This window comes from Abrus precatorius, unplaced genomic scaffold (assembly GCF_003935025.1).
Source record: "Abrus precatorius isolate BTA unplaced genomic scaffold, Abrus_2018 Scaffold8, whole genome shotgun sequence".
NCBI lineage: Eukaryota > Viridiplantae > Streptophyta > Magnoliopsida > Fabales > Fabaceae > Abrus > Abrus precatorius.
The window spans coordinates 29,118,480-29,138,084 of record NW_020874428.1 but is presented as its reverse complement, the minus strand read 5'-3'; the positions used below and the strand labels follow the sequence as shown (position 1 = coordinate 29,138,084).

The following is a 19,605-nucleotide window of genomic DNA, read 5'->3' as shown; positions in this document are numbered from 1 at the left end:
GCTTTTGGTATCTTCTGGGTATACCTGTAAACAAATCGATTAGTTCGAATCTCTTACATATTGTACCATGCTCATCCATGGGAGGTTCCTCTAACTCCTTCTGATCTAATAAAATATTTAATTATTTTTGATAAGTTAATGTTGTTTATTAAATAATTGCTGAATTCTTATTCTAATAATTGAAAAATGGAATCGCCTTTGCAATCATATATGCTGTTCCATTCTTCAATGGTGCATTCGTTCTTTCACAGTGTAGGGATTTTGCAAAATTCTCTGAAAATATCAAATCCCTTCGCATCTCCAAAGGGTGTTGATTTCCATATACAATTGGAATTGAAGTAAAGCGTCGGAGAATTTGGGAGGAATATGAATAAACCACATCATATGTATTTATGTACGGAATTAGCATGTGTCTTTATGACATGTATTTACAAATACAAATTATTTAATTTAATGCTGATACAAAAATATTTCCCTTTTAATCTTATTTAATAAAAACATATTTTATAGATTTGAAGTTTCTCGCAAATGCATGGATACGTAACTGAATCCAACCATCACTCGTCATTTCATTTAAGCATTTTGCTAAAATTTTGAAACAACGTAATCCAACGGACAATCTGAGATATTTCATCACAGAGGAAAAGGGAGAAGAAGAGAAGAATCCGGGAAATGGTGGAAGAACGCGATCTGACGGAAGCGATGAGGCCACAGGTTTGCTATCTTCCAGTGGACACATGCCACGTAAGCATTCCTCAAACATGTCCAGGTTCAACGAACCATTCCCTTTTATATAGCCACCCAACTCTCTTTTCTCCTCCTTCAAGGGGAAAACCATTTCTCAGAACACAAAACATTCGTAATTCGTAATGGCTATCGCTTTCCCTTCTTCCATTGCCATTCCCACTTTCCCATCATCAGACCCCAAACGTAACTGATTACTAATGCCTCTCTCTCTCTCTTTTCACATTATTAGTTTTATGAATTTGATGTATTCATACCTTTTTTTTTCTTTTAATTTCAGTTCCGCAAATTGGGCCGGTTAGGATTTCAGATAGGCCCAATGGAGCATCTGTTAATTTATTATCCCAAAGAAGGAGCTCGGTAAAGCCCGTTTACGCAGAACCTCAACGAAAGGATTCCCATGTTCCCCTCGCAGCAAGCGTCGTTGCTTCTGGTACATTTGAATAAAAACGCATTCTATCTTTTTGAAAGAGTCGGATTGATGCACGTGCCGACCATGACGCCGTTCAATTTGCAGAGCTTACTGAGGCGGAAGAGGAAGATTTTGAACGGATAGCAATTGATCTTGAGAATGCTTCGCCTCTTGAAATAATGGACAGAGCTCTCGAGAAATTCGGCAACGACATAGCGATTGCCTTCAGGTGTGTGTTGGAATTAATTGTGCGTTCTACGCATGATTGAAATTGCTCCCTAAACATTTTCTATATTGTGAATTCTGGTTGCAGTGGTGCAGAAGACGTTGCTTTGATTGAGTACGCACGCTTGACGGGTCGACCGTTTAGGGTTTTCAGTTTGGACACTGGGAGACTGAACGCTGAAACGTATCGATTTTTTTATGCGGTTGAGAAGCACTATGGAATTCGCATAGAGTACATGTTCCCTGATGCTGTTGAGGTTCAGGCATTGGTGAGGAGCAAGGGGTTGTTCTCGTTCTATGAGGATGGGCATCAAGAATGTTGCAGGGTGAGGAAGGTGAGACCCTTGAGGAGGGCACTTAAGGGTCTCAGAGCATGGATAACTGGGCAGAGAAAGGATCAGTCACCGGGTACTAGATCAGAAATACCGGTTGTTCAGGTTGATCCGGTTTTTGAGGGAATGGAGGGCGGAATTGGTAGCCTGGTGAAGTGGAACCCTGTTGCCAATGCGAAAGGACATGATATATGGAACTTCCTTAGAACCATGGATGTGCCTGTGAATACCTTACATTCGCAAGGGTATGTTTCCATTGGATGTGAGCCTTGCACGAGGGCTGTTTTGCCTGGACAGCATGAAAGGGAAGGGAGGTGGTGGTGGGAGGATGCCAAAGCTAAAGAGTGTGGTCTTCACAAAGGAAATATAAAGCAGGAGGATGCTGCCCAGATTAATGGAAATGGGGTGTCTCATGCAAATGGCACTGCCACCGTTGCTGACATTTTCAACACCCAGAATGTGGTTAACTTGAGCAGGACTGGGATTGAAAATTTGGCAAAATTGGAGGACAGAAAAGAACCCTGGCTTGTTGTGCTTTATGCTCCATGGTGCCCCTACTGCCAGGTAAACTAAAAACATTTCCTTTAACTTGTTTTATTCTGTTATGAATTAAGATTATCTCACACATTAATCAATATGGTTTTGAAATAGTTGTTCTCTCTAATGAGATCTATGTTCTGAATTGCATTTACAACAGGCTATGGAGGATTCTTATGTTGATTTGGCAGAGAAGTTAGCGGGGACAAGGGTTAAGGTTGGAAAATTTAGAGCAGATGGAGAGCATAAAGAGTTTGCAAAGAGTGAACTGGAGTTGGAAAGCTTCCCCACAATATTGTTTTTCCCTAAGCATTCGTCTCGCCCAATAAAGTATCCCTCGGAAAAGAGAGATGTTGATTCATTGATGGCATTTGTGAATGCCTTACGATGAGAGTTGTCACTTGTCGGGGAAAATTTTGTTTTTTGGGTTGCAATTTAACTGTGAGTATACGTACAGGTTCCTTCTTTACACTACACGGGTATACCATTCATTCAGATTCTGGTAACTCAATTGGAAGTGGGAATAGAGAAGTTTTGACGTTAGTTTAGCAAAATAAGATCCTGAGTTTGGAATAGTTTAGACCATCTTACCGTGGTCGTTTGTAGAAGACATTATGTAGGGGAGTAATTGATTTTCTTCTTTTCTAGATGAGTGATTTGTTTATAATGATATAGGACTGTGCCCTTTTCCATTTTGAATATCGGGATATCTTCGATCAATCACTGATGTTATCTTGTGAAATTTCATACTTTGCGATTTAGTTTGTGTTAAACTTGTCCCAACAGTTCGATATCATCATTTTAGCTTCCTTTTTTTCTTTTTTGTAGGGTCAACTGATCTTTTTTTCCCCGGGGGGGGGGGGGGTCGTCATTGGGGGAGGAGAATATGGGAAGAGCTTGTTTTCTATTTTTAAACATTTTTTTAAAAGTAAAAAAAAATTGTTATCATTAAAAAAATCAGTTTTTTAAATTTGTTTAAAAATATAATTAAAAAAACAAGGAGAATGTAAAAAAAGATGTTATCATAAATTTTTTTTAAAAATCAGTTTCTTAAAATATAATTAAAAAAAAAAGTCATAATTGTCTAACACTAGCAACGGAACGGGCCTAGCTTATTTGGGGGTGTTTCATAATGGGGAAAGTTGAAACGACCTGTTATTATGCTTGGCTTGATGTTTATATATTACTTGGATTCGCATCCGTTTAACACAATATAAAGTAGTTTTGGTTGACCCAAAAATTATATATTGAGTGGTGTCTTTGCTGTAGACACAATGTGTGTGTAAATTCTATTGCTAATTAGTTCGAACAATTTTCATACGAATTCACTACGAATACAGATGGCAACTATTAATTTGGGGGTAAAAAGGGAAATTACGATGAAATGTAAAAAATGGCTAATTGTTAATATTAATTATCCAGTCAAATTCAAGAGCTTCTTTCGTACCAATTCCAACTAAATAGAATCGTTGAATCTAAAATCGTTAACAGAAGAAATGTGATGAGCTTTTTATTTGTTTGATAAACAGAAGTTTACATGAGTTGAATTACCAAAAAATAAAAGGTTTAGTGAGTTAGGTCTGGATGATTTGTTAGGGTCAGGACATACTTCAAAGCTCAAAAAACACTTTACTTATGTATCATACATCAATGAGAACATCACATTGACAATAAGATTAAACTCGCATCCTTGTAAGATACGAATTAAATTCTTACTAACTGTCGTTAGTGAAATGTTTGACAGCTCACAAGAAGATACTCCTAATAGAAAATCAGGTTAAATTATAATTTGCCATTCGTGTCTGTTACAAATTAACATGTTCTTTCGTTGGTCAACTTACAAAATTAACATGTTCACACACATATATACACTAACGAAAGAGTGGACCTAGCTTAATTGGGTTGGCATGTTTACAATAGCCTGTTTCATAATGGGCTAATTGATTCGGCCTTCTTTTATTTTGCACCAATGTTTTTGTTCTCCGTGAGTTAGCAGTCAATTTCCAAACTAACACTTGCTACACGCTGCCCATTAGTCTGTCTTTGCAATCATTTTAAATTCAATTAGCACATCTCTGCTACCTTTGATGACGCTGATCCTATAATAATTGTTTGGTAGTTAATCAATAAACTATTAAGTGCGCAATCTGTGTAACGTAAGATTATATAAAGGGACAAGAAAATAACCAAATTATTAAAATGGCCAAGAATAATTTTGCCATTTTATGTTATGTTTGGTATGACCGAATCCCTGATAGGAAAATCTACTTTTTGGTTGCGGTGAATCATTAGTCATAGAAAGTTGACCCGACAAAGTGCTATTTGCAGGAAAAGCAGCAGTGATTGAAAGGGGGAAAAGGAAGCTCTTACAATTACCATTAACAAGCCTTCCTTCTCCATGTTTTATGTACTTCTATTGCAGATATTTAGCCAGAGAACAGCTTATCACTGTTTCAAGTTCAACAGCAAGATTGCAACAAAACTTTGTCAATTATTATCTTTATCATAAGCTTTGCCATTTTTTCAGTTTAGGGTCTATTAACTTTATCATAAGCTTGGGAACATTTGGCTTGTATTTTTTTTGGCTGAGCAACCCCACTGTGATAAAAAGAGAGTATTTTAATGGGCATGAGTTGGGATATCTCAATATTCTCCTCCCTTTTCTTCTTTATTGAGATATATTGAGATCTAAAAGCAAACATGATGATTGTTATTCTTTAAGAAATTATTGTCATTATAATGAAAATGAAAAGCTTCAAAGTTGCAAATATGAATGGCATGTTGGTGGCCCAAAGTTATCTTTGGCGAGATCAAGCAATCGATGGACTACGGGGTATTCAACTATTCATAGATTTGACAATGGTGAGAGGTTGATTAGATGTTTGTGACATAGCCCAATAGTTATGGTGTGACGAGGGATGAGCACATGTGATTCTGTCATTCTGGTTCGCTTCATGTCTTCCATTATGTGCTGAAGAAGCTCATGACCGTTTTAACTGATACATAGAGATAAACAAAGCCACCTGTGTTTCTCTGTTTGCTTCCGTAGCAAAACTGCCACTCCTGCTAGTTTTCTGAATCGGCCTTGTTTTGTTGTTGCCAGAGTCCTCACATGTTCAAATCACTGCCAACACCACTCGTTATATTTCCTTGTTTGTTCCTCACTTTTAGGTTTATTTTACTTGGCCATTTATTTAAATTCGGTGTATATTTAATATAACTTCAACTGTTCATGCGTGTAGGTTGTTATGCATTATTTCAGATATTTTTTCTAATTTTATAAAACTTAAGTATCAAAATTTAAGTTCCATTTAAGGCCTATGTATACAATTTTATTAAAAAGCACACAGCACCAGGCTTATTCGCTTCCCTGTAGTAAGCATGCTTTTTACTACAATAATCATAATTCATGAATTAATTACTTCTATTATATCTATGAAATTTTATTTTATTTTGTTTTAATTTTCACACAAGCAATTTCTAGCTTAAAAGAAAAAACAATTTTTATTTTTCAATTAAGTAAAAATAAAACCAAGCGTAATTTTCCACGCAAACTTAACAGATCTACATGGGCAAGGCAAAAACCATGGTTTTCCAGACAAAAAAGTGTTTTAATTTACAGTTTCTTCCTTTTGCGCAAAGAAAGCGAGGCCTCTTTCCCATATTAAGTCCGTGAGATGTCTTTATTTCCTAACGCTGAGGGAATAAAATAATATTAGAGAAAAAGCTTAACAAATTTTGAAACCAAAAGAAAGTTTAGAATTTTAAAAAGACATTATTTTTAGGGTCCAGTAGAAGGGTATTTTGGAGAAATGAGGAAACGAAAAATTTAAGAGGAAGGAATCTAGAAGGGCACACAAGAGTGGAGCAGTAAAGTGGGAGCAGAGGTGAGAGAGTAGCATCCCATTCGATCCCAGTTGGCATTTGGCAGATAGATCACTGTTAACCCTCTCTACACTTTCTTCTTCTGTTCAGTCATCCAATCTTAGAAAAATCCACCTTCCTTTATTCTAAATAATATTCATTCAAGAACCCCCCAAAGAGTAAACTAAATAAATAATTTTAGATGAGATAATGCAAGGATCTGTAGCTGAAGCAGAAGCAGAGGATGAGGAAGTGAAGTGGACGACGCTCCTCAATGGCAAACTCTAAATTCATTCTCCTCTTTCACTTCCTCTCCTTCTCCTTCTTCGCCCTTTCATCCACAGGTATTCGACCAAACTCTCTAAAACTTCCTTGTTACTTAATTAACACTGTTATTTGTTTATTTTTGCTTTGCAGCTGAAGCATTACATTCCCCTCAGGTGAAGCAGCAAAATCGAGACCAAGACCAAGACAAGCAACCATTCGTGGGGGTTAACATCGGCACCGATGTTTCCAATCTCCCGTCAGCTTCCGACCTCGTCGCGTTTCTTCAGTTACAAAAGATAACACACGTTCGTATCTACGATGGAAACCCCGACATCCTTAAAGCTCTTTCTGGTACAAAGATTCGTGTGGTTATCAGCGTCCCCAACAACCAGCTCCTCGCGATTGGTTCCTCCAACGCCACCGCCGCTTCATGGATCGACCGAAACGTCGTCACTTACTACCCAGACACACTCATCACCGGAATCTCCGTCGGCGACGAGGTCCTTACGACGGTTCCATCCTCCGGCCCACTTATCCTCCCCGCCATTGAGTCCCTCTACAACGCTCTCGTTGCTTCGAACCTTCACCAACAGATAAAGGTTTCAACCCCTCACGCCGCCTCCATCATTCTCGACCCTTTTCCTCCTTCTCAGGCTTACTTCAACCAGAGCCTCACCTCCGTTATTCTCCCTCTCCTTCAGTTCCTTTCAAGAACGGGTTCCCCCTTGATGATGAACCTTTACCCTTACTACGTCTTCATGCAGAACAAGGGGGTGGTTCCTCTCGACAATGCCCTCTTCAAGCCCATCACCCCTTCTAAGGAAATGGTCGACCCCAACACCTTGCTTCACTACACCAACGTCCTCGACGCCATGATCGACGCTGCTTATTTCTCCATGAAGAACCTTAATGTCACCGATGTTTTGGTTCTTGTAACGGAAACTGGGTGGCCTGCAAGGGGTGATGCTAAGGAGCCTTATGCCACCAAAGACAATGCAGACACTTATAACTCCAACTTGATTAGGCACGTTTTTGATCGCAGTGGCACCCCTTTGCACCCTGAAACTACTTCCAGTGTTTTTATCTATGAATTGTTCAATGAAGATTTGAGGTCTCCGCCGGTGTCGGAGGCCAATTGGGGTTTGTTTTATGGGAACGCCACGCCGGCGTATTTGCTTCATGTGTCCGGAATTGGGACTTTTCTGGCCAATGATACCACCAATCAGACATACTGCATTGCCATGGATGGCTTTGATTCTAAGACATTGCAGGCTGCGCTTGATTGGGCCTGTGGGCCGGGGCGCGCGAATTGCTCCGAGATTCAGCCTGGAGAGAGTTGTTACCAGCCTAATAGTGTGAAGAACCATGCTTCTTATGCGTTTGATAGTTACTACCAGAAAGAAGGCAGAACTCCAGGCACTTGTGACTTCAAAGGAGTGGCAATGATCACCACCACTGATCCTAGTAAGTTCAATTTTGAGCTTTGATATTGCCATTGTGTTCAAATTTAATTATGCTGCAAACCAGAATTAGAGGATCCTTAATTGTGACAATGTGTTCGTTCAATTTAGAATAGCTAATAGCTGTATCCTTGTTTTGCCTAATTTGATTACTTTTATTTAAGTTTATGGTAATGTAGCAGAATTAATTGTTTGAGGGAACAGTAAAATTACACTTTTGTGAGTAGTGTGAGAAACTTTGCTAGTAATTGGAAAAGGAGAAATGATTTGAAAATAGAACTGTGTTGTGGTAATGATTTCTGGAATGGAGTGAAATGAAATGCATTTGTGTGTGGTGCCCACGCACTCCAAAGGAACTTTTGTTGGTGTGAAAAATGAAATAAAAAAAAAGGGAAGTGGTAATTGAATCGCCATGGACTGGCACCCACTCCATGTCCTAGTTGGATACTGGTTTGTCTGAGAGTAATAGCACCCTGTTTCCCCTGACAATTGCAAAGATTCTGGACCGTGTATATAGATTACCTTCACTTGTAACTTTCTTGCTCTCCAATTTTTTACGGGGCACTTTCTTACTGTACTCTTGCGTGGAAGCACAAGTACTTTAGAGATTGGATCAGTGCAAAATGGGCTCCACGATTTTGTTTATTTTTCACTTTGTTGTCTATTCTAGGTATAAAAAACACTGGTGATTAATATTTTTTTATTTTGTGGGGAATACCCTCGCATTGCAGGTCACGGGAGCTGTATATTTCCTGGAAGGTAAGAAATATTCTGTCTAGTTGCCTTTGTGTTTTTATAAAATATCATGCTCCTATTAATAGCATTTTTGTTATGCGCAAAATCTGAACTTTAGAATTTTATTGAACAACCTGCATCTTTACCTAACTGTGATTGATTCCTCGTTCGATGTGATGCAGCAAAAAAGTGAGCAACAAGACAAAGGATGTGGTGAACTCTACTCAGTCAAGCAGTGCAGGGGAGAAGTTGAGGTTCAAAACCTTTAACAACATAAAAATAAGTGCAATTATCAACATTTTGCACATCTTCTTGGCTGCTTATCTCCCTACTTTGTTGTTAGTCCTTTTATGAGGTGCAAATAATTCAATTTTTTTTTTTTTTCTATTTGGAATTTTGAATTCTTAGATTTAAGGATAAGATCATGAGAGAAAAAGGAATCGTGCATAATCTGTAGCTTTAACCTTATGATAGTGCTTATGATAGATGGTTCCTTTTCTAAGAAACTAGTGTTAATAATTTTTCGTGGGCCTCTTGTAATTAACGTATGTATTTCTTAAAATCATATTTGTTTATCAATTTGTTTAGAATATGTATCACAAATTCATAATGTGGCTATCATCGTTGTGTTGGAGGCCCATGATTCTGGCCATTGGATATGATCATGAGTTTTGTTCCCCCTTCAAGTTTCTTTTCCATTGCCCTTCTATTTTCGCTATTCCTTTTTTGGGTTGAAATTGTCTCTGTATATTTTTATCTACGGAAAATTAAAAAAGAGCTAACTAAAATAGAAAAAAATTCAGGTTTTATTTTCCCAGTAAGAAAATAAAAACTCAGTTTTGAAAGGTAGCTGTCTAGCAGAGGATGCAAAATTTCTTTCCAAAATAGAAAGTGCTGGTGCGCCTTACACTCCCATCGACCATAATTCATTTCCAGAGAACATGGTACCATGTTGTTTTACTTTACACGTGCCTTAAAATTATGGAATAGATACACATGATTCAAATGAAATTTATTAATAATATAGATTAAGAATATAATGTGTTTAATATGAAAATGGATTAAGAAATTCAGTCATTTTTGAAAATGACTTTAATCTTGTATGAATATAAAGTTTCAATTTATATATTTGTCATATTATGTAGAAATTGATACATGAAGAAAATTTTCTTTTTTTTTACACAAGGAAATATATTGCTTGTTTTTGTTAACTTGTGCTGTTAAAAAAATCAAATTATAATTAAAAACATGTTTTTTTTTTTAAATAATATTTTATAAAAGGAAAAATGGTAGCTTGAGATTAAAAATTGCACCATTGACAGTTAACTCTTGAACTTTAGTGGGTCTTGATCGACTTATATACAAGCGGACCTTGTTTAATGAAAAAAGAGACTAAAATTTGAGATGAGAAAAAACAAATTGTTCAATTTTTTTTCTAAGCAAACCTACCATTGATGCATCTATTAAATTAAGGGGTTGATGTATAAAGAAGTTAATTCTATTCAAAAGTGAACATAATAATCGATTAAGGTTTTATTTTTTCGTTTGCGTAACTTCATATATTTTATTACTTTATGAAAGACACATAAATAACTACGTTGATTCTCGATGTGGTGTTCAAATCCGCTCTTCCTGGTTTAAAAAAATTGTCAACAAACTAAACAAATAGGAGAGGAATTGACATATGCAAATAATTTGAGGTATATAGGTTTAAATTTAAAAATTATAATATAACTAACGTGCTATTTAAAACTCATAGGAGAATGTGAAATTTTATAAGTTTATTTAAGAAAATGGTATAAAAACCCAAGTTCATCCCTTCAAGTTTAATATAATTTTCTTTTTATTTATAAAGTTAATTTAAAAATAATAATTATTTTATATTAAAAGTGGATAGTCGTGCGCCCTCGTAGTAGGTGTCGTTTTGGTCGAGCATTGGGTTGCGTTTTGGTTGCCGTGCAAAAGCGGCATGAATTTGAAATGAATCGACTGATCGTACTCTTCTCTTCGTCGTCTCTTCCCTTCAGAAACCCTAGAAAAATCAAAGGACACCGAATTGGGGAGTTTCTCCGCATTCCATCTCCCATGTCGTGGGCCTGCAAAAAATGCACCTTTGTGAACCCCCCTCCTCAAAAATCGGAATGCGAAATCTGCTTAACTCCCTCTTCCCCACTGGGTGCGTCTTCTTCTTCTTCTTCGTCCCCAAAATGGTCGTGCAGGGCCTGCACTTTCCTTAACCCTTACAAAAACCCCAATTGCGAGGTCTGCGGCACTCGATGCTCCGTTCTCTCACTTTCCAACTTCAACGACTTGAATGACACCACTGATCATGACTCTTCTGTCGGCTCTGTTTTCTACCCTCTTCGACCTTGCAACAAGAGGAAGGTCGTCGACTCCATTCACATTGATGATGACGAAGATTCTTCTGAACCATCAGAGAAGGTCGAGCCATCCAGTAAAGCCATCAATCTCACCGGTGATGATGAGCGCCGTTCTATGTTTTTTTATTTGTTTTAATGTCCTAAATGTGCATTTTAGCTGAACGACTTTAATACGTGGCAGAGAACAAGAACATTGATTCTGAAAATGCTTTTAGTTCGTTTAAGATATTGAGTTACAATGTTTGGTTTCGGGAAGACTTGGAGTTGCACAAGAGGATGAAGGCTATTGCCGACCTTGTTCAGTTACATTCTCCTGATTTTATCTGTTTCCAGGTTTCCCTGTTTATAGTTAATACCTTGTTTTTTTCGTTTGTTGTACTTTGAAATTTATGGGTCTTCGTCTAATTTGGGCCGCTAGTTCCGCAGGAGGTTACTCCCAATATATACGACATTTTCAAGCAATCCACCTGGTGGAAAGTATATCGTTGTTCGGTTTCTTCTGAGATGGCTGATACAAGACCCTACTTTTGTATGGTGGTAAATTTAGTATCTTTCATCTTTTTGACTTTGTTTTGATATATAGAGGTGTCTTAGAGTTTGTCCCCCTTTATAGTCGTGTTGTATATTTGTTTGAGGACTAATGGTGCATTTATTTTGAATCTTTGATGATGTGGTTATTTTTTCAAAATTAGTATCTGTCACCATTTCGGGTCTGATTGGCACAGTTGTTTTTTAGTCTGCTAACATGCAGTCTGTTCACGGGAGTCTATAGAAAGTAGGATCAAATTTGTTCTTGTTCAGATAGTTCTATGCTGATATATTATAATATTTATATTGACTGTGATGGTTTATCCTGTGAATTTAGTGTTGCTGTTTTGGTTTTAATGGCTCCTCCTCTTTCGCTGGAAGTATTTTTGCATGAGTTGGAAGTTATATATATACCTTTGGGTAAGCATTTTTATCTGGCAAGGAGAGTTATGTATACTGACATTCCTCTCTGTCCAATCAATTGCAGTTAAGCAAGCTGCCTGTGAAATCTTTCAGCAACAAACCCTTTGACAATTCTGTAATGGGAAGAGAACTTTGCATTGCTGAGGTTGAATCTGGAAGTGGCAAGTCATTGGTTATTGCCACTAGCCATCTTGAGAGTCCCTGTCCAGGCCCCCCGAAATGGGATCAGATGTACAGCAAGCAACGGGTAGAGCAGGCCAATGAGGCTCTGAATCTTCTCAAGAAATACCCAAATGTTGTTTTTGGAGGTGACATGAACTGGGATGACAAACTGGACGGTCAATATCCTTTACAAGATGAATGGATTGATGCCTGGTCTCAAGTAAGGCCAAATGAAAGTGGTTGGACATACGACACCAAGTCAAACCAGATGTTGACAGGCAACCGAACTCTCCAAAAGCGATTAGATCGTTTTATTTGCCATTTTCGTGATCTTAAGATAAGCAGTATTGACATGGTTGGGATGGATGCAATAGCTGGTGTGTCATACAACAAAGAGAAGAAAACAAGAAAAGAGATAAAACAACTGGTACTCCCTGTTTTGCCCAGTGATCATTATGGCTTGCTTTTGACAATTTCTAGTAAATAATGCTGCTCTGGAGAATCTGGCTGGTGAAACCAGTATTTGCATACAATTTTGTATAGACTACAGGAATGGCTGCTGACACCAGTATTCTCTCTTCCTGTTTTGCCCAGTGATCATCATGGTCTGCTTTTCACAATTTCTTGCGAGCAATTCTGCTCTGGAAAATCTGGGAATTCTCACTCTGCTGTTTCTGTATCTAAGGCATGCTTCGCATGCAATTTTGTATAGACTACAGGAAAAATGTATGGTGGGAGAACTTACTGACATTGTACACGGGTCAGAATGTTCATTTTCCGAACTTCTGTCTACCTGCTTTTGGTTGAAATTTCTCTATCACCCTTTCCATTCCATGAAAGATTTTACATTTTGGAATTACGGTATTTGCTGTTTTTTAAGTTTGAAGGCGTACATACTATTTTGTAATTCTAATACCATTTTATTTTAGCCTGTAAATCTAATTTGCCTTAAATAGTAGTTGTGTTTGAAAGAGTTGATTAACTGAATATTTGAACGTGAAACGTGTTATGGCAGTCGCAGAGGTGAGGGGACGTTAATGTTGAACAATTGGTAGTATATTAATTCAATGCGGCTGCTAAATAACAGGTGCTTTTACCAACTAATTTGGCCCAAACCTGGCAAAATAATTTAATAGTACCAAAAGTTTAGCTAAACGAATACGGGGTTTGTGACGTGACGCATTCAAGTAATGGTGATTTTAGTATTCCTATATTAGACTCGTATATAGTGACTTGGTTTGGTTTGGTATTTTGCCTTGACTTTAACTTTTCCTTTTGATGTCGTTGGGAAATCCAAATATTTGCCATCTAATCCTCTCATTTAGCTATTAGCTGTTGCCATGAATGAATGTCAGTCTCCTTCTCGAGGTTTTATTACGGTTTTAAATAGAGTATGTTTTGTTTAAAATGATGCATATTCACTGTGGTCCTAGTCGAAGTGGCTAAGCAATGCGTTATTGCTGAGATGGTAACTGGTTCTTTATTCTTGCGATCACCATTGAAATCACGATGCCACTCCCAGGGATAATATTCCAACGTTTACATCGCTGAAAGATTACAAGAAATTTAGTAATGCTAAGCTTTGTCTTACAGAGGACTTAGAATTGTATTCATTAAGTTGTTAACATGCTATGCTATATTTACTGGGTGGGACCACCATGGAACTAACTCCTCAATAGACTCATAATGAACATGACCCTCCCTGTATTCTCTGTACACGCCAGCCATGCATTTCGCTATTTGCTACCATCAATTTTGGAATCATCAACGAAAAAAGATAAAAGATTAATGCGGTGAGCGTGGATCGAACACGCGACCTTCAGATCTTCAGTCTGACGCTCTCCCAACTGAGCTATCCCCGCATCACGCTGTTTATAAATCGAGGATTCTAAGACAATAAAATAAGTCTTGTATAACAGTTTTGTTCAAAATATTCTCATAAAAATAAGTTCTTGATTGAAATTAAAATAGCAAGAGCTTATGATAGAAATGAATATATATATAAAATAATAAAAAATAAAATATTACTGTAAATGTCTAAAACATCTTGGTGCAGTGGAAGTAAAATGTTCATAGGATTGACCACTAACAGTTTTGTATTTTTGAGTAGGTGATTTAAAATGTCAGATGCATGTGACTTGGAATATTAAGAAAAATTGGACACAAAATACGAATGGAATCCAATCCAATATCCATGGTCAGGTGAGTGGGGACCACTCTGAACATGTGATCACGACCCTCCTCTGCTGTGGTTCCCAGACGCTGACAGCTCACCCCATATTTCTTTGCTTTCACTACCATACAAAACTGAACCGATGACCCTGCCATGCCCCTTCACGAAAAATTCTATCTTTCTAATATTTTTTTATATTATTATTGAGTTAAATAGATCAAAATAATCACCAATAAACATACCATTTTTTTAAAACAAAATAATTATACAACATATATTTCATGTAATTATTCAATAGTTAAAATCAAGTACACAACAACTTATCCGCTACAATTTGTACAAGGAAAAAAAACGTTTAAAATGTACTTGTAGCCATGTTGTCATGTTTCAAAATAAATAAAAAGAAATTATATTTTTGCTTCATTGTGTTATTTATCCACTGGTGTAACTTAAACAACTAGATGCAGAGGTTTGTGTATAAAACATATATAATTTTAAATATAAAAATGTCTTCAAATTTGTTTTCACAATAATATAAATTGTCAATTTATCCCATTATGGTTATTAGTGGTTAAATTAAAAAATGTTAAAATGATTATATTGGTTTTATTTATTAAATATTTTATCACAAAATTCAGTTTTAATGTAGTTTGTGCGATTCTCTCGTATTTAATAACACAATTTTTGAACTCTTTTGGTACTGTAACTCTTAATGATTTAACATATAATTAATTATACATGATAAAATAGGTTATATTATCAATTGCTTTGTCAATTTGATTTGAGTTTAATAACTATTCTGTTAATCCTTCGATTATGTTAATAATGTAATACAATTATATTAATATGGTTAGAGAACAATAGGTTACACTTCTGAGACATTTATGTTCCCGTAAGTTACAGCTCTTATTCCTTTTATTCTTTTATTTTTATTAGGTTAACATTTGTTTTTATTAATTTCAGTTATAAAAAATAAATAACTGAAAATAAACAAATATATTTTGTTATAAATTTGTCATATTTATTTACTTAATGAAGGCTAAAACTAAAAATAAAATCGCATTTTATTCTGTCAAATATTAAATCCGTACAGCTCCACTTTCATTTTGTCACAGTTGCACTACGCAAAAATGTCGAAACAAAAATAAAAAAAGAAATAAAGGACAAAGGCAAGGAGAAACTGGAAAAGTGAGACATTGTATAGTTGTAGACTTGAGTGTAGGTTGTCTTCTCTATTATTGACCCGTGCTTTAATCTTTGTTTTACAACATTAAACAGATCTATCACATAGATCTTCACATTGCAAGCAACAACTTAACATCAAGACTCTTCCTATTCTGCACTCACTGTATGCAAAATGACACAATGCATTTTTCTCTCTTCTCGCATTCTTCTAGTCACATTTCTCTTTACTTCCGTCATGTGTGAAGACCCATATAGGTACCTCACTTGGAAGGTCACTTATGGTGACATTTACCCTCTTGGTGTTAAGCAACAGGTACTAACTGCCACTGTTGTTCCTTGTTGATCTAGTGGTTTCTTCTGCTCTTTCTAAGAAAGCAAGTGTTTTTTCTTTACTTTACGCTGAGAAAATGGATGGGTAGTCTTTGTTGAAGATGTTTTGGTTCAATGTGGTTGTTGGTTTCGATTTTGTAGGGGATCTTGATTAATGGGCAGTTTCCGGGGCCTCAAATAGATGCTGTTACCAATGATAACTTGATCATCAGTGTCTATAACTACCTTAGAGAGCCATTCCTCATTTCATGGTATATTCTTGTATCTTATTCTTAACCGCATTGTTGTGTTTTTGTTCATTTAAATCCTTGTCCTAGAACCATGCCTTTTACAAAAATTATATACGGCGGAATGCATGCTGTTAATAGAATCTATCAATGCCAGATTTGTTTTATTTTTTTTTAAAGAAAATAAAACTGTTTAAGGTTCCTCCCCTTTTATTCTGAAAAATTACGTTTTTCGCTCCTTGCTTTTCTGGGAGTTCACGTGAACTTATTCTTTCCCTGGAAGGCGCACTTTTCCTTGAATTCAGAGGTGTTCAGAACCCGCATAAATTGGCATATTTGATTTATCAGGTGGTTAGTCTGGTAATTAAACAAAATCTAATAGCCTTAGTACTTGAGACAGAGTGAAAATCTTACAATAAATAGTCCTTGTCTGTGTTATCTTTTTGGCCTCTTTTGCCAAGTCAAATTGCCTTTTCTTTTCAATTATAAAACCACTTTCAACCGAACAGCCAATTAGAGGTTAGATTCCACTTTTAACGGTGATTTATGGTCAAATCTTAGTCATACATTGATTAACACACGAACTATGTTTCTACGAGTGGCCGCATAAAATGATTCATCATTACAACATTCTGTTTGAGCATCTTACAATTGACTGACTATACAGATCTATGTTATTAAAATAGTTTATTTGAGTAACTGGCAACTTAAAGTCGACATTATGTTTACTTTACACAACAAGGATTGATGTATTGTTTAAGAATGCCAGTTTGATTCCCCCATTTGAATATGATCCCACAGATCAACGTTAATCTTTTATTCAATTTAATGAACATTTGATCATACCCAATACAGCAGGAGTAACCTAGTTCATTTGCAGCTTGTGGGAATTTGGCACAGGGTGGGATTACGTATATGATATCATCAGATCATGGACTTACAGAACTGTTTATTTGTGAAAAATGTGTTTACACTTACAATACATTATGGGGTCCCAGGCTTCCTCCCAATCCTGCAAACATGAACCCCCTTTTTTCAACTTTCATATTTAAGCAGATTAAATCGTGTTTCATGAACGAATGTATATGCCAACATTTCTGAACTGATACTATTTCTTAGTTTATAGTTTATTCATTTAGCAGCAAGAAATTTGTTGAAATTCAATCTTAAATATCTTCTGCAGGAATGGTTTACAGCATAGGAGGAACTCATGGCAAGATGGAGTCTATGGCACAAACTGTCCCATCCCGCCTGGAAAGAACTTCACTTATTCTCTCCAGGTAAAAGACCAGATTGGTAGTTACTTCTACTTCCCATCCCTTGGAATGCACAAAGCTGCTGGAGGATTTGGTGGCATCAGAATTTGGAGCCGCCCTCTCATTCCTGTACCTTTTCCTCCTCCTGCTGGGGACTTTACCGTACTTGCTGGAGATTGGTTCAAGTTAGACCACCGCGTAAACCCTTTGCATTCATTTCTATCATTGGCTTTTCATTTTATCCTCTCCTCATCATCCCCTTGATACTTACCCTCTTTTCTTGTAGAGACTGAGACGGGTCCTAGAGAATGGTCATGATCTCCCCTTCCCTGATGGGCTTCTCATCAATGGACGTGGTTGGAATGGAGTCACTTTCACTGTTGATCAAGGTAGGTAGCCAAATAACTTGTGATTATAATCCATTTTGATTTGAAAGTATTGCTAAACTTCCTCATACCCTGCTAGTCTGCTATCAGTGTACATTTTCAAATGCATGCACTTCCATTACACCATTGTTTCAATGCTGTATCTGCAGGTAAGACTTATAGATTTAGGATATCAAATGTGGGTATCACAACATCAATCAACTTCAGAATCCAGGGTCACAAATTGAAACTTGTGGAGGTAGAAGGATCTCATACCCTCCAAAACACATATTCTTCCCTCGACATCCATCTTGGACAGTCCTATTCTGTGCTAGTCACAGCTGATCAACCTGTCAAGGATTACTATGTAGTTGTCTCTACAAGATTTACCAGGCGGATACTCACAACAACCGCTGTTCTTCATTACAGCAATTCACGCACTGGGGTATCTGGTCCTGTTCCCCCAGGGCCTTCCCTCGATATTGTTTCATCCATATTTCAGGCCAGAACTATCCGGTACTCTTGATTGCTTATTGCTATTCTGTTGTTCAAGCCTATAATTATTAGAATTTTTATATTCATATTACAAATTGAATAAATATACAATTTAGTCCTTGAAGTCGTACCTTAGTGCTGTTTTGGTCCTTGGAAGTTTACCCAGTATTGGTTCCGACAGTGTAAACTTGCGAAAAAAATATACTCAAACCAAGTAAGTCAAGTGATAAACAATTTCATCTCTCAAAGGACTAATTTGTATAGATGTGCACCTTCAAGGACCTAATTATATATTAACTCTAACTAGCTCCATTTAGTGTAATACCTACTGCGTATCATGGTGGTAATTTTGGATCAAATTTCAAACAATTAAAACAATGATTTGTTTATTATAAATGTCTCGAGTAACATGCAAGTAGTTACCTTTTTTGTAAGTACTGAACAGATATTCAATAGGAGTTGCTGAATATTATTCCAGCTGGAGCAATATGATTTTAAAGATGAATGTGGAAAAAACAAGAGTATAATTATAATGAATACATTTTGATTAGCCAGTAACTTTGTATTCTCTTCTGATGCTCCCGAAACCAGTTGGAACCTGACAGCAAGTGGACCAAGACCAAACCCTCAGGGATCTTACCACTATGGATTGATCAAACCCACTCGAACCATCATGCTTGCCAACTCTGCTCCTTATATCAATGGCAAGCAGAGGTATGCCGTAAACAGTGTGTCATATGTTGCACCAGATACCCCATTGAAACTCGCCGACTACTTCAACATCCCTGGAGTTTTCTCCGTTGGGAGCATTTCTACCTATCCTTCCGGGGGCAATGCCTATCTCCAAACATCTGTGATGGGGGCTAATTTCCATGAATTTGTCGAAATTGTGTTCCAAAATTGGGAGAATTCTGTGCAGTCATGGCATATTGATGGCTATTCCTTCTTTGTTGTCGGGTAAGGCCTTTACCTATACGCAAGAGACACAGACATTCCTTATAATTTTTTTATTTGTGTCCATCACACGAATCATCTTATCATACACTTCTCTCTCTATTGTATAAATATAATATAATTTCTGTATACGTATTTACCATTTAACTAGTTAACTAACTAACCAATAATTTATACGCATTGCATTTTGGTTCTAACATATGATATGAATAGGTTTGGTAGCGGGCAATGGACGGCTGAAAGTAGAGCGCGGTACAATCTGAGAGACACAGTTGCTAGATGCACCACTCAGGTGTATCCAAGGTCGTGGACTGCAATCTACATGGCTTTGGACAACGTGGGAATGTGGAACATAAGATCCGAACATTGGGGAAGACAGTACTTGGGACAGCAATTCTATCTAAGGGTATATACACCTTCCAAGTCATATAGAGACGAATTTCCTGTCCCAAAGAATGCGCTTCTATGTGGCAGGGCAAGTGGGTATCGCACAAGGCCTTTCTAATTTTATTTATATGTAGGTTCATGCAACATGCAACATGCATCATGT

General features: G+C 36.9%; 4 protein-coding genes, 1 non-coding gene and 1 pseudogene across 7 annotated transcripts; 5 read left to right on the top strand and 1 right to left on the bottom strand.

The window, feature by feature from the left end:
* Positions 1-824: 824 nt before the first annotated feature.
* Positions 825-3,023, top strand: LOC113846354 (5'-adenylylsulfate reductase 3, chloroplastic-like). The gene is made up of 5 exons (XM_027474504.1): positions 825-930; positions 1,025-1,177; positions 1,262-1,385; positions 1,470-2,277; positions 2,411-3,023. Exons 1-5 carry the CDS (start codon positions 870-872, stop codon positions 2,639-2,641), a joined length of 1,377 nt encoding a protein of 458 aa, XP_027330305.1. The 5' UTR covers positions 825-869; the 3' UTR covers positions 2,642-3,023.
* A 3,086-nt stretch (positions 3,024-6,109) lies between these two features.
* On the top strand, positions 6,110-9,256 carry LOC113846285 (glucan endo-1,3-beta-glucosidase 1). Of its 3 annotated transcripts, none has more exons than XM_027474367.1 (4): positions 6,110-6,458; positions 6,532-7,845; positions 8,573-8,600; positions 8,759-9,256. In XM_027474367.1, the coding sequence occupies exons 1-4, from the start codon at positions 6,389-6,391 to the stop codon at positions 8,928-8,930; spliced, it is 1,584 nt and encodes a 527-aa protein (XP_027330168.1). In that variant the 5' UTR covers positions 6,110-6,388; the 3' UTR covers positions 8,931-9,256. The 3 variants fall into 3 exon arrangements, with proteins under 3 accessions (XP_027330168.1, XP_027330169.1, XP_027330170.1); XM_027474368.1 differs by having other exon boundaries at positions 6,113-6,391; XM_027474369.1 differs by lacking the exon at positions 8,573-8,600 and having other exon boundaries at positions 6,179-6,458; positions 8,759-8,900.
* A 1,247-nt stretch (positions 9,257-10,503) lies between these two features.
* LOC113846286 lies at positions 10,504-11,475 on the top strand. Its single transcript, XM_027474370.1, has 2 exons — positions 10,504-11,052; positions 11,139-11,475. The coding sequence occupies exons 1-2, from the start codon at positions 10,557-10,559 to the stop codon at positions 11,339-11,341; spliced, it is 699 nt and encodes a 232-aa protein (XP_027330171.1). The 5' UTR covers positions 10,504-10,556; the 3' UTR covers positions 11,342-11,475.
* LOC113874643 lies at positions 11,462-19,560 on the top strand (annotated as a pseudogene).
* LOC113846288 lies at positions 11,514-12,593 on the top strand. Its single transcript, XM_027474371.1, has one exon. The coding sequence runs from the start codon at positions 12,027-12,029 to the stop codon at positions 12,555-12,557; it is 531 nt and encodes a 176-aa protein (XP_027330172.1). The 5' UTR covers positions 11,514-12,026; the 3' UTR covers positions 12,558-12,593.
* TRNAF-GAA lies at positions 13,860-13,932 on the bottom strand. The gene has a single exon. It is a non-coding gene; the product is annotated as a tRNA-Phe (tRNA).
* Positions 19,561-19,605: the final 45 nt, after the last annotated feature.

Excerpts from the sequence above, each read along its gene's own strand:
- LOC113846288 (XM_027474371.1), top strand. The coding sequence starts at position 12,027 with ATGGGAAGAGAACTTTGCATTGCTGAGGTTGAATCTGGAAGTGGCAAG.
- LOC113846354 (XM_027474504.1), top strand. The coding sequence starts at position 870 with ATGGCTATCGCTTTCCCTTCTTCCATTGCCATTCCCACTTTCCCATCA. Across the intron at positions 1,386-1,469 it reads GACATAGCGATTGCCTTCAG|TGGTGCAGAAGACGTTGCTT; the intron begins GTGTGTGTTGGA and ends TTCTGGTTGCAG. Across the intron at positions 2,278-2,410 it reads CATGGTGCCCCTACTGCCAG|GCTATGGAGGATTCTTATGT; the intron begins GTAAACTAAAAA and ends CATTTACAACAG.
- LOC113846286 (XM_027474370.1), top strand. The coding sequence starts at position 10,557 with ATGAATCGACTGATCGTACTCTTCTCTTCGTCGTCTCTTCCCTTCAGA. Across the intron at positions 11,053-11,138 it reads TAAAGCCATCAATCTCACCG|AGAACAAGAACATTGATTCT; the intron begins GTGATGATGAGC and ends AATACGTGGCAG.
- LOC113846285 (XM_027474367.1), top strand. The coding sequence starts at position 6,389 with ATGGCAAACTCTAAATTCATTCTCCTCTTTCACTTCCTCTCCTTCTCC. Across the intron at positions 7,846-8,572 it reads GATCACCACCACTGATCCTA|GTCACGGGAGCTGTATATTT; the intron begins GTAAGTTCAATT and ends CTCGCATTGCAG. Across the intron at positions 8,601-8,758 it reads AGCTGTATATTTCCTGGAAG|CAAAAAAGTGAGCAACAAGA; the intron begins GTAAGAAATATT and ends GATGTGATGCAG.